Source organism: Prionailurus bengalensis, chromosome D1 (assembly GCF_016509475.1).
Source record: "Prionailurus bengalensis isolate Pbe53 chromosome D1, Fcat_Pben_1.1_paternal_pri, whole genome shotgun sequence".
Taxonomy (NCBI): Eukaryota; Metazoa; Chordata; class Mammalia; order Carnivora; family Felidae; genus Prionailurus; species Prionailurus bengalensis.
The window spans coordinates 67,644,779-67,657,347 of NC_057346.1; the positions used below are offsets into that span (position 1 = coordinate 67,644,779).

The following is a 12,569-nucleotide window of genomic DNA, read 5'->3' on the forward strand; positions in this document are numbered from 1 at the left end:
GAACTTGGCAACAGAGCATGCCATCGATAAGATTCTCAGGAAACACAGCTTCCTCCTTTTGACGCGTGTGGAGGGACCCCAAGAGCAAAGGTAGGGGTCAGTTATCTCTGCAAGGGGCTGGTTCTCACCCCTGACAAAGGACTATGAGAGCCTTCCTGTGAGGATGAGGCAACAAGACCCCATCGCCATCAAGTCAGCAGAGTACAGAACATGGGACAAACAACTGCAAAGATGTTTGATGCTTACAATGCTTGTCACAACCCCACCCATCAAGCCCTTTCCTCTGAGAGCCAGCCAACATAATCTTGATTGTCATATAGAGCACATATTGCTTAAACAAATTTATCAAAACTCACTGAGCTTGCCTTTGACTCCTGGCTTTATTTGGATAGTATATAAAATATACATATTTTCATTATTAACCAAACTCATCTATTTTGATAATTTACTTTCTGCTTTTTTTGCTATAGAACACAATTGTTTAAAATGTACAAAGCCCTGAGGACTCAGGGAAGTGTGATTCAAATTTAAAAAGCCACAAGACATGGCCAGCTCCTGATGCAGAGAGCTATGTCTTATGAACTGGTATAGACAGCTAGGGGACAGAGCCATGGGTTTCCAAAAATGACGGAAGCCCAGCAGATGACATACAAGGAGACTGGGGTGGCATTGCCTGCCTCAGAATTTAAACTCCCTTAATAGACCTTAAAATAAAATCAAGGTTTTCTGTGAACCAGTCCCTACCAGACTTTCATCTTCCCATTTTCCAGACCCATTGGCCATTCTGTTCCTCATACACACTCACTGTGGCCCCAGGACTTAGCATTTACTATTCTTTCCTTTTTCTCCCCACTCTCTTTCATAATAGCTTTATTGAAATATAATCCATGTATCATAAAATTTACCCTTTAAAATTTACAATTCAGTAATTTTTAATATATTCACAGAATTGTACAACCATCAATCACTGTAGTCAGTTTTGGAACTTCATCATTCCAAAAGGGAACCCTGTATCCATTTGCAATCAAATCTCTATCTTCTCCAACCCCCATTCCCACCCCTAGGCAATTACTAATCTATTTTCTTACTCTATGGATTTCCCTATTCTGGAAATTTCATATAAATGGAATCATACAACATGTGGATTTTTGTGATTTGCTTCTTTCACTTAGCTTAATATTTTCAAGGTTTATCCTCGTGGTAGTATATATCAGTACTTCATTTTTGTGGCTGAATAATATCTCATTGAATGGGTATATCACATTTTATTTATTCATTCATCAGTTACTGGACATTTGGGTTATTTCCACTTTCAGGCCAATACGAAAATGCTGTTATTGAACATTTATAAGTTTTTGTGTAGAGGCATATTTTTATTTATTTTTCTTATATACCCAGGAGTAGAATTGCTAGGCCATATGGAAATACATTTTTAACTTTTTGAAGAACTGACAAACTGTTATTCCAAAGGGGCTGCATCATTTTACTAAGGACTCTAATTTCTTCATGTCCTCACCAACACTTGTTATTGTCCATCTTTTTTATTATAGCCATTCTAGTAGATGTGAAATGGTATCTCATTAATATTTTGATTTGCATTTCCCTAATCTTCCCTAAAGATTAATGACATTGAGCATCTTTTCATGTGCTTATTCTTTGAAGAAGTGTGTACTTAAATCCTTTGCATTAAAAAAAAAATAGTATCTTTTCGGGGCACCTGGGTGGCTCAATCAGTTAAGCATGCAATTTCAGCTCAAGTCATCATTTCACAGTTCATGAGTTTAACCCCACATCAGGCTGTGTGCTGACAGCTCAGAGCCTGGAGCCTGCTTCAGATTCTGTGTCTCCCCCTCTCTTGTCCCTCCCCTGCTCACTCTGTCTCTCTCTCTCTCTCAAAAATAAATAAACATAAAAAAATAGTTCTCTTTTTTATTGAGTTATGAGCATTCTTTATATATTCTGGAAACAAATCCCTCATCAAATACATGATTTGCAAATATTTTTTTACATTCTGTGGGTTGTCTTTTCATTTTCTTAATGATATTATTTGCATCATAAAAGTTTTTAATTTTGATGAAATACTATTCATCTATTTTTTCTCTTGTTGCTTGTGTTTTTGTGTCATATCTAAGAAACCATGGACTAACCAACGTATTGAAGATTTCTTCATATGTTTTCTTCTAATTGTTTGATAGCATTAGCTTTTAAATTTTGGCCTATGGTTCATTTTGAGCTCATTTTTGTGTATTGTGTGAGGTAAAGTTATTCTAATTTTACTTTTTTGCATGTGGCTATCCTGTCATCCCAGCATCATTTGTTAAAATCACTGTGCTTTTTGTCTGGAAATCTTTGCATGGATGGCTTCATTTTGTCATCTGCATGTCTTAGGTTAATGGTTACTGTATCACTGGGGCCGTCCTTGACCCTTGAATGTTCCATTCCTTTGTCATCTCTGTATGTGCCTATATCATGGTCTTCTTAGCAGCTTTGCTATCTGAATTCATTCATTTAGTTACTTAAATATTATTTGTCTCCCCACCTAGGATGTAAGTGCCATGAGAACAGGGACTGTGTCTGCTTGTTCTCCATTATAATGTCTGGCATAAAATAGGCAATGAATATTTATTGATTAAATTCCTATTTATTGCTCCTATTGGTTTTTGACCCAGTAACATGTTCTCTTCACACTCTTGTTAATCAACCATTGACTGTGTCCCTAATTTGTGTTCAGTCCCTGGTTTTTCTACTAAATTCATTCAACTTGCTGACTCCATGAGCTCCTTCTTTGTATGGTCCAGTCCCAATTCACATAGCCCACATAGATCATGAAACTAACTCTTTCATATTAAAACTCAAGTGTAATTTCCCCATATTTCTTCTGGAGGAAGGATTCTTAAACCTCTGTCTTCCCCCTGTTGGCCAATGTCTCACATGACTATTTGCCCATCTATTCCATCCTCCAAACCAGGGATAGAGAGTTCTGGGCCCAGCCAGTGGACTAAGTTGCACAGCCTCTATGAAGGCCAGGAGCAGGGAGCCTGATTTGGTGGTTGGAGCAGGAAGTTTGGGGATGGGCAATATGGCTATTGGCACAATGCATGAGAGCCACTGACCTCAATCTGAGAGTCTGGACCACATGCTCAGAAGCTGATCTTATTCACTGACTGTGCAGGCCCATGCAGGCCCTGTCTGGCCTCATTATTGGTAGCTAGTAGCTGTTGACTTACTCAAGGAAAATAGAAGTGCTCAGTCTTCTTCTCCTGGGGAAGTTGAGGGAATTTAATTAGCTGGAGGTGTGCTCTAATGATACTAATTATCTTCAACTTTCCTGAGGAAAAGGAAGCCAATCACACCACTGACCAGCCTTGTTCACTACAGACAAGAGTATCAATGGTTGTTTTGGTAATTGTGACAGGCCCCTGGTATAGATGGAACAGCATTGAGTCTGCAGTCAGCCCATGCTGAGTTCAATTCCTGACTCTGTCACTTGCTAACATGTTTCTTTGCCTCTTTTCCCTCACTGAAGATGAATAAAATCTTCCTTTTCTGCTTCACTGAGTTGTCATAAACACCAAAAGACACCCAGCATATAAACATGCTCTGTAACCTGCAGTGCGCTCAGAGTGCTTCTCCTTTAGTTTCCTTCCTCTGGACAGCCCCTCTCTGCCTTCTATGAGATGAACTGGCCCAAGCCACGCCCTCCTCCAGCTGTGGATGCAGCCTGCTTCTGACTTGTTTCTGGCATTTTTCCTGATGCTGGCTTAGTCGCTAGGTCCTCTGAGTATTGCCCTGATGACTCTGTGTTTTAGGTGATGATGGTTTGCAGTTTGAACACATCACACTCCCTGGGTAAAACTTGTTTTCCTTTCATATTTACCCCCAAATCAGTGGGTTCTGTTATGTCTGAATGGTCCTCCTAATAGCCTTTCCCCCCAGTGCACTCCCACAACAGTTTAGTCTCCAGGTTGCTTGGGCTTGGCAGGATGCCTCAATTGCAGACACCCACCCAATTCTTACTGCTTAGTGGTACCCTCTCTTTTCTCCTTCATGCTCCAAACTATTTGCTTTTCAATCTAGTTATCAAGAGTCTGTCATGTGCTGACATGGTTTTAGGTCCCAGCTTGAACACTTTCTCCTTTAGCTAGTGCAGCACCCTACCAATGACAGAGCACTTATGACCTCTGTTGTATAGGTGAGAAGGTTGAGGCTTGGCAAGTGAAGTCACTTTCTCCCCACATGTGGAAGAACCTGGTAGGTTCCCCAAGCACCCCTTGTGTGGTTCCAAATGTTCTACATCTCTATCTATGCAGATATCAGACCTAGAATCTTTCAGTTATGGGTAAATGGTAGATCTCGAATTGAAACTATGTCTCCTGGCCCAAAGTCCACCACCCACTGCTGCCATTAGCCTCTGGTGATACCTCATGCCCCCACCTATGAAACCCACCTGCTCTTTGAGTTGGAACCACCTTACATAGCTTTTTATTATTCTTTTTATTTTGGATGAATTAGCCCTGTCTAGACCATTAGACTTTGACCTTTCTGGAGTCAAAAATCAAGGCTGGTGCTCCACTATGTCCCATCCAGAGACTAACACAGGGCCCACTCAATACAGGGTCTTATGCAACTTATGCCCTGATTTTACCTTCCAGGAAGAGATCTGTGGACCCGCAGTTTGCGCAGCAGCATGTCAGAAATATTGGGCATGACATCCAAGCCACTCTTTGACTCATCTTCCTCAATACCTGAGGAGTGTTCAGAAGGGAGCCCTGAAAAAAAAAAGTGTTTAACTTATAAAATGTCTGAAATCACAGTAGCACTGTTGGCAACTTGCTTCAGTTTATAAGAACCTAGTTATATGGCAGGGGCTTTATAATTGTTATTTTTTTTGCACAATGATCCAATGAGCTAGAACTTAATCATTTCATTTTATAGGTAGGTAAGCCAAGACTCAGCAAGTTTAGTAATTAATGTCACACAACTAGTAAATGGCATAGTCAGATTTTAAACCAATTTAATCTGCTTTAAATTCTAGTTTTTCCCATTGCTATCCACAGTACCAAGCAGGCTCTCATGTCTGGGTTTCAAGGTTGGTTTCTGACAACTGGAAGCTGGTTGCTCTTTGGCTGTAATGTTTGGAAAAATCCCCTCTCTTTGGCAGGCTTCTCAGGAGGTTTGTTGCCCAACTATTCTTCCTCAAGTGAATTCAATGGTTCACTCATCTGTGTCCCACCTAGAAATCTGGTTCCATATCCCCATAGACAGAAATAGAAACAGGGTTTTTCCAGGGTAAGGTAGTTAGATCTTTTGCAGGCCTCAGAAATTGATGCCTCCTAGTCAACAGAACCAATGAACAGCCTTTTGTTATCTCATAAAACTATCCTGGGGCTGTGCTCTGAAAGCAGAAAGAACAAACCAAGTATTCTCTTTCCCATAAATCTTTCTCCTGTTTGAAGACAGCTTTTGTACCTCTCTAAAACTTCCCTTCTCCAGGCTGTAGCCTTATTTCCCAACTACTCATGGACTATGGACCACGGTTCCTAGATATCATCCCCTGCCTGCACACATTCTGGTTGTTGCTGTACCAGAGGCCCAGATGTGTCCTAACAAGCTCTTAGCTCAGAAAGATATTGGCAAATGTCCCTGGTATTGACATTTGTTATTCAGACTCGCTGTGCCTTATTATGGGCTCACAGTACATTTAGGATTACAAGCCTCAAATCTCTTTTACTAGAGCCAAATCAGGTATCTTCATCCCATACAATAGTTACTTTTTATTCGCATACAGGACTTTATAGTTATCCATGTTCTACCATCTCTCATGGGTTTTGATGCAATAAGTTTTCAACCTGCTCAGTAATTTTCCAGAATTTTAGGCCAGGCTAGAGATCAGGACTATAGGCATACTTGTGGTAGCCATCCAAATGGAGCTTAGATTAGGAGTCATGTGAATTAGAAGCTTCTCCAAAGGAGACCATGCAGAGAGAAGAGGAGTTATAGTTTGGCTCAAGGTAAAGAATATTTAAGTATTTTGAGCTTTCCAATAACAAAACAGTGTTCAGGAGTTTTCTGACACTTAAGATATCCTAGCACTGTCTGAAGGGCCATCTGTCAGAAATGGGGTAGCTAGTGATTCTTCTTTGGATAAAAGATTGGACTAGATGTTATTTTAGTTACCTGTCATCTCTTGGGTTATGTCCCGGCCCCTACTGCTTTCTGACATTTTCATGTGACAGACAGCAAACCCTGTGGTGCCTCTGGCCTCACTGTACCTTGATGTATCCACACTGTACCCAGCAGTGGACTCCTGAGAAATCTGTATGATTGATTGAATCATACAAGATCTAATAATTGAGTGAAAGCCATACCAGGGGCTTTTGACTAGAGAAATCTCCTATGTTGAGCCTCCCCTCCCCTACCAAAAAAAGTAACTAGCTACGGCCTTCTAGCCCTGCTAAGATGGCTGTCTGAAGGGTGATCCCAGAACTGGTGGGTCCTAGAACCAGCCACCCTCCTCCTGAACTCAACAAAAGTGACAATAACAAAAAATTTTAAAACCAACCATAAATATACCAGCAACTCTCAAATATAAGAAAAGATAATAATCTTTTAAAATAATGGTTTGAGCAAACAAAATTACTAGGAATAAATGTAGAACTCCCACCCTTGATAGCCCTTTTTTCTTCCCTCAAAGAACCATTACTGAGAGGAAGATGTATGAAGGAAAATTCTGACAGTGTAATACCACAGAATGAGAAGGGAAGTGGACCGAGGGGGCTGAGCAGGCAGCCTCCATAGGAGAGTCAGAAAGTTTCTTCAGAGTGGAAGGATCTCAATACCACTACAACAATACTCCAACAAGAGAAAAATCTGCCTGTGCGGCTGTTTGCTTTTTCTTACTGAGTAGGAAGGGAGAGGAAAGGCAGAATGATTGCACAGCATTCTACCAGAGCTGATTATCTCAAACAATGTGGAGGGATTTACCAGGAAGTAAGACAAAAGAAAAAATAAATAAAACAAGCCCATTCACTAAAGTGAGGGCAGGAGACATATGGAAAGTCCCAGTTGAAGCTGCCCTCCATTCCTGATCACCACTTCTGAGAAATAGCATAGTGGCCACACTCCTTGGATTTTGTCTGTTTTTTCCTTCCTGTGGCAAGGGAGTTAGAGTGGCTGCTGGGAATAGTTGCATCAAGTCTGGAAAATAAACACCTGGGCAGATTGTCTCTACAGTTCTACCCTGAATTGGGGAAATATCTACCACTACCCACCCAAAAGAATAAGATATACCCACAGAGTGGTATAATAAACTCACATGTTGAACTATGAACAAAGTTATAATAAAAGAGCAGAAACCAATCCCATGAACACCACTACCCACAACTCCATCTGAACTTCCCCTTTACCCTACCACCTAAGTAGTAACAAAGCAGACACAAAATACCCAGTCCTCAGCTAAGCACTGTGGGAGAACAGAGATCTTAAATAAGGTCGGAAGGAGTCCATGAAAATTGACCTACACAATATTTCTCAGGTAAAGAGAAAATCCAGGTGAAAATATTCATTTCAAAAAGAAATAAAATGAAAACAAATGGCATGGCACACATCCACAAATACTATAGTCAAAAGAGGAAGGAAAGAAGAGAGGAAGGTATAAAGGAAAGAAGACAGAAAACATGTAGGAAGGAGACAGATGTCTCCTGTGGAAGCCTAGAGTTAAGAAACACATCAAAAATACATTTTTGTGAAAAGTTCTTTGACTCAGGAGAAGTTAGAACCTGAAGAAAAATGAAAATAGGAAATCAAAAGTGAGATAAGAGGATCACACGAAGACGGGAGATTCCAATTTGAAGAAATACATCAAAGACTAAAATAACAGAACTGAGGAAAATTATAAAAATATAGAACTAATCAATATGCTGGAAATATGAAGGAATTAAACAGATATGGCCTCAAACTGAATTAGTAAGGAGGGTGGGGGAGATTGAGATGAATACAAAGAACACAAAGAAAGAAAGAATGAAGTATTTAGAGATGAAATAGTGGACCTGTAGTTGAGATATTTTTGAGAAATTTACAGAGATGTCTCTGAACTAGTGAACAAAACAAAAGGAACAAAGGACATATTCAAAGATATAAGAAAAAATTTCCTCAGTTGAAGGAAAAGCTGAACTTGCAGATTGAAAGAACATGCCATGTAAAGGGGAAAAAATATATACGGATGAAGAAGTGCTTCTCCAGCTACCCTCACAGAAAGAGTAAGCCATCTACAGAGAGAGGTGGAGGTTGAGGGGTACTAGAAATTAGCTGACCTCAGACTTCTCAACAACATTAAACACAGTGTAACATCTACAAAGTTCTGAAGGAAAGAATGACCCAGAATTTAAAACCATCCAAGATGTCCTTCAAGAATAAAGACAACAGTTTCAAACATGCTAGAATTCAGGAAACAGCATCTCTGAGCCCTGCTAGGAAAAATATTGATAATAAAATCCAGCTAAACAAGACATAAAACAAAATCATAAGCTTGGGAATGGCGAGCCATAGTAAAGGGATTGATGGTAAGCATTAAATCCTTTTACATATAAGTTTAGGACTAAACAACTATGGGAATTATGGTTACAGAATGGAAGTAATTGTTACCACCTTGACAGTGTAAAAATAATAATTTATCACGTGGAGATGGAAAGATAGGAAGAAATATGAAGGTGGGAAGTAGTGCTGTCATTTTCTTCTTTCCCTGCAGGAAATCAATAATCCCATTTTGAAACACGTAATGTGAGAGAAGTACCTCAATGACTCCAAGCTCTTGATGCATTTCATAACGTGTATTTTAAACTTTTAAAAACTAATCTCTATTTTCTGGAGGAAGAAATTACCAAAATTCAGCAAGTCCTATGGTTTCACTCCACTTTAGTTCAAGTTCAATTAAATTTTCAAACTTTTTATCTAAAATAAGTACATCTAGCAATCTAGCATAATCTTCCATCTTTCTTCCTTCCTCATTTTGGGGGAAGAGGGCATTTAGTAAAAACTATTTTTATTCTCTTTATATTTTTCACTATTAGTTGAATATTTTGATAATGGACATGGGGTATTTTAGCAGTAAAATTATTTTTAAAATATCTGCCTATATTAGCTCATTCCAGTGAAAGCATTTGTTTCTAGCAATCTCCAGGCCTTAGAAAAGGCTTCTGATTAAAGCCTGATTACAAGCATCTGATTAAAGATGCTCTGAGACCCAGGAAGATTCCCAAAGGGCCAAAGCTACTGGTTGGGGATAAACTTTCTTCAGATTGATCTTCTCAGGTTGGCCTTTTCTCTGACTGAGATCTGACAGCTCTGAGCTCAGACTGGGGCGGGTCTTAGAGGAACTTCCCACATCTCTCTCAACCTCCAGGTCCAGAGATTCAACCACCTCCTAGACGTTGCCACTTGGATCAGGATAATGAAAATGATTTCAACAGCCACAATTAATCAAACATCAGCTTGCATTAGATGTACTTTCTCATTCATTCCTTATAACAGCCTGGCAAAATAAATATTACTAAGCTAATTTTCTGGGGAAACTGCAACGTAGGAAACTCAGGCTCAACTAAGTTAAGTAGATTCTCTAGTGTTCCAGCTAATTAGTGGTAGAACTGGGATGCAAAACTAGGTCTGTCAGACTGTGGCATCCAAGTTGCTCTTCATGGGCACATCCGAATCCAAACTTGCTGTCTTCCTCCTCAAGTGAGCTCTTCCTCCTGTGCTCCCATCCTGATTAATGACATCGTCACCCCCTTGGCCATGCAGACACATACCTGGTGGTCTTTCTGGTCTCCCCCTTTGCCCATCCTCACCAGTCCTGCCACGCTGACCTCCAAATAGCTCTCAAACCTGTCCCTCCCATGTTCCCTCCTGTCCATCTCAGTCTACAGTCTTGTCACCTCTCACCACACTGTTTCCATACCCTCTTACCAGTCTCCCTGCCTTCAGTCTCTGCCATTTCAGGCCAGCTTTCACAATCTGTCTAGAAGAATTATTCTCAAGCTCAACTTTGATCCTGATGCTTCCTTATCTGCAGGTTTCTCTGGCTTTCTAAGGGGTCCTGAATAAAGTTTAAACTCATTAATTGTCTCTTAAAGCCCTCACCCTCCACCCTTGCTGCCCATCTCACTAGGACACATGACCCACATTTGGTTCACATGCGATTCCTTCTGTTCCCATAACATACCAAGCACTAGAAGATGCCTGTGTGCCTTTGCTCCTGTTGTTCCCTCTGCCTGGGAGGCCCCTGTTTTCCTCAGCTCAAAGCTGCTTCTCCTGGAATCCAACCCTGACTCACCCCTACTAAGTTGGCTGTTTCTTCCTCTGTGTTCCTAGATACTTTGTGTTGTTGAAATCTTAACACAATGTATTATAGTTACATTGTCTATCTTTGCATTTCCTCTCCTGGAAGGTGAGTGTAGGCTCATTCATTTTTTCAACATTTATTGAGTGCTTACTGTGTTCCAGGCAATGGGCTTGTAGCTAGGGATATAATGCTGAGCAAAACACACAGGTCACTGTTCTCTGGGAGCTTGTTACCTAGTGGGACAGAGATTAATTAGAGAAATACTAAAACACTACATTTCATACTATTGTAGGTTTTATAAGAGAGAAGGATCTGGGGGTGCTGGAAAAGTCTTCTCTAGAAAAGTGACATTTGAGCAGAAATCTAAGAATCTAAATCTAAAGAATGGGAGTTTATTAGGCAAAGAAGGTGAGAGGAAGAACATTCCAGGTAAAGGGGATAGCCTGTGCCAAGCCTAAGAAGAAGGGGGAATGAGTTGCTGAAGAAAGTCCAAGATGTTGAGAGTGAAAAGGAGAGTGGCCCTCAAAGATGTGGGGGAGGGGAGCAGGGTTAATGACACTGGTCCTTGTAGATCCTACTAAGGATTCCAGTGCCCATTCTAAGAGCATAATGAAGGCCTCTGAAGATGCTAGACTGGATTTGCATTTTAGAGATTCCTCTGGCTGAGTGCGGACAGTCGGATTGAGCTGGGTGAGGAGGTCAGGAATGTCGAAGGGATAGGAGGTTGTTGAGGTAGCTGAGGGGATTAATAATGACAGCCCTCTTGTGGACAGCAGGGCCTGAGCCTTTTTCACCTCTGCATTCCCAGCATGCAGCCTGTTGAGGTAGCTGAGGGGATTAATAATAAAAGGCCCTCTTGTGGACAGCAGGGCCTGAGCCTTTTTCACCTCTGCATTCCCAGCATGCAGCCTGGGAATTAGCCAACAGTGAGCCTCACATCTTTGGCTTGAAATGACCTGCAAGTGATCAGGACAATATTATCAAATGCCTAGCCTAGTACCTGAGATGTAATAATTACCCTAGTTATAGTAATTGTGCTAGTCACTGTAGTAATCCCTCTACCATTTGTTAATATACAAGGAACATGTATAGTAGCAAGCAGCATTCATTTATGCCACTAATTATCAGCTAGGAAAATATAATGAAGAAAAGAGTCTTCTTCATAAACAAGCAAAATTATAAATCACATAGAATGTGTCCCAATAAGAGAAATGGGAGACCTGTACAAGAACATCAAATCTTTTAGAGGAAAAAGAAAGGAATACTCAATAGAGGGACAAACCATATATTTGAGTGAGAAGTAAATGTTTTCAAAGTAAGTAATTTAAAAGTCTATAAACTATAAAAACAAACAAAATTAGGACAGTTCTTCTGAATCCAATGTGTGGCATTAGAGCAATCACAATTAAAATCTTGTATAAAATGGTATAAATTTCACTTAGAGAAATAGGTAAGAAGAGGTAAGGTAGGTAAGAAATAGGTATAGGCAAAACTAGAAAAGACTTGTAATCCTTGAATCTTAGATTAAAGTTAAGAGCCTTCTGAGGTCCTCTCTAGTCCAAGAGGGAACAGAGGTTGAAAAACATATTTGCTTTTTTTTAATTTTTTTAATATTTTTATTTATTTTTGAGACAGAGGACAGGGACAGAGCATGAGCAGGGGAGGGGCAGAGAGAGGGAGACACAGAATCCGAAGCAGGCTCCAGGCTCTGAGCTGTCAGCATAGAACCTGATGCAGGGTTCTAACTATGGACTGTGAGATCATGACCTGAGCTGAAGTTGGACACTTAACCGACTGAGCCACCCAGGCGCCCCAGAAGAACATATTTAAAGACCCGTCAGCTGGTTCCTGGACTGGGACATTAACTCAAATCTCCTGACTTTTTGTCCAGTTGTTCTTTCCATTATTTCACACTGAATCTTTATATCTAGAATATAATGAATATTCTGAGAAAGAAAATCAATGAGAGAAAAGTAACCTCACTACATACTAGAACATATTATATGGCAGCAGTAAGTAAAATGGTACAGTACTGATTAGAATAAAACAGAATCAAGGGCCCAGCACTAGTATTTATATATATATATATATATATATATATATATATATATACATATATATATATATACACACACACACACACAAAGAATATAGTATATGATGGTCTAAGCCACAAAACAACAAGAAATATACATACTATCAAAATATCATTGAGGTAATAGGATCTTAAATC

The 12,569-nt window shown here is 40.0% G+C and overlaps 1 protein-coding gene across 17 annotated transcripts in view; it reads right to left on the bottom strand.

Annotated features, from left to right (window-relative positions):
* The window catches only part of IRAG1 (inositol 1,4,5-triphosphate receptor associated 1), a 120,386-nt gene that overhangs the window by 34,594 nt on the left and 73,223 nt on the right, over positions 1–12,569 (bottom strand). For all 17 annotated transcript variants that reach the window (XM_043580654.1, XM_043580653.1, XM_043580652.1 and 14 more), the window contains one exon: positions 4,646–4,769. In XM_043580654.1, the coding sequence (XP_043436589.1) occupies positions 4,646–4,769 (124 nt within the window). The remainder of the gene's footprint in view (positions 1–4,645; positions 4,770–12,569) is intronic.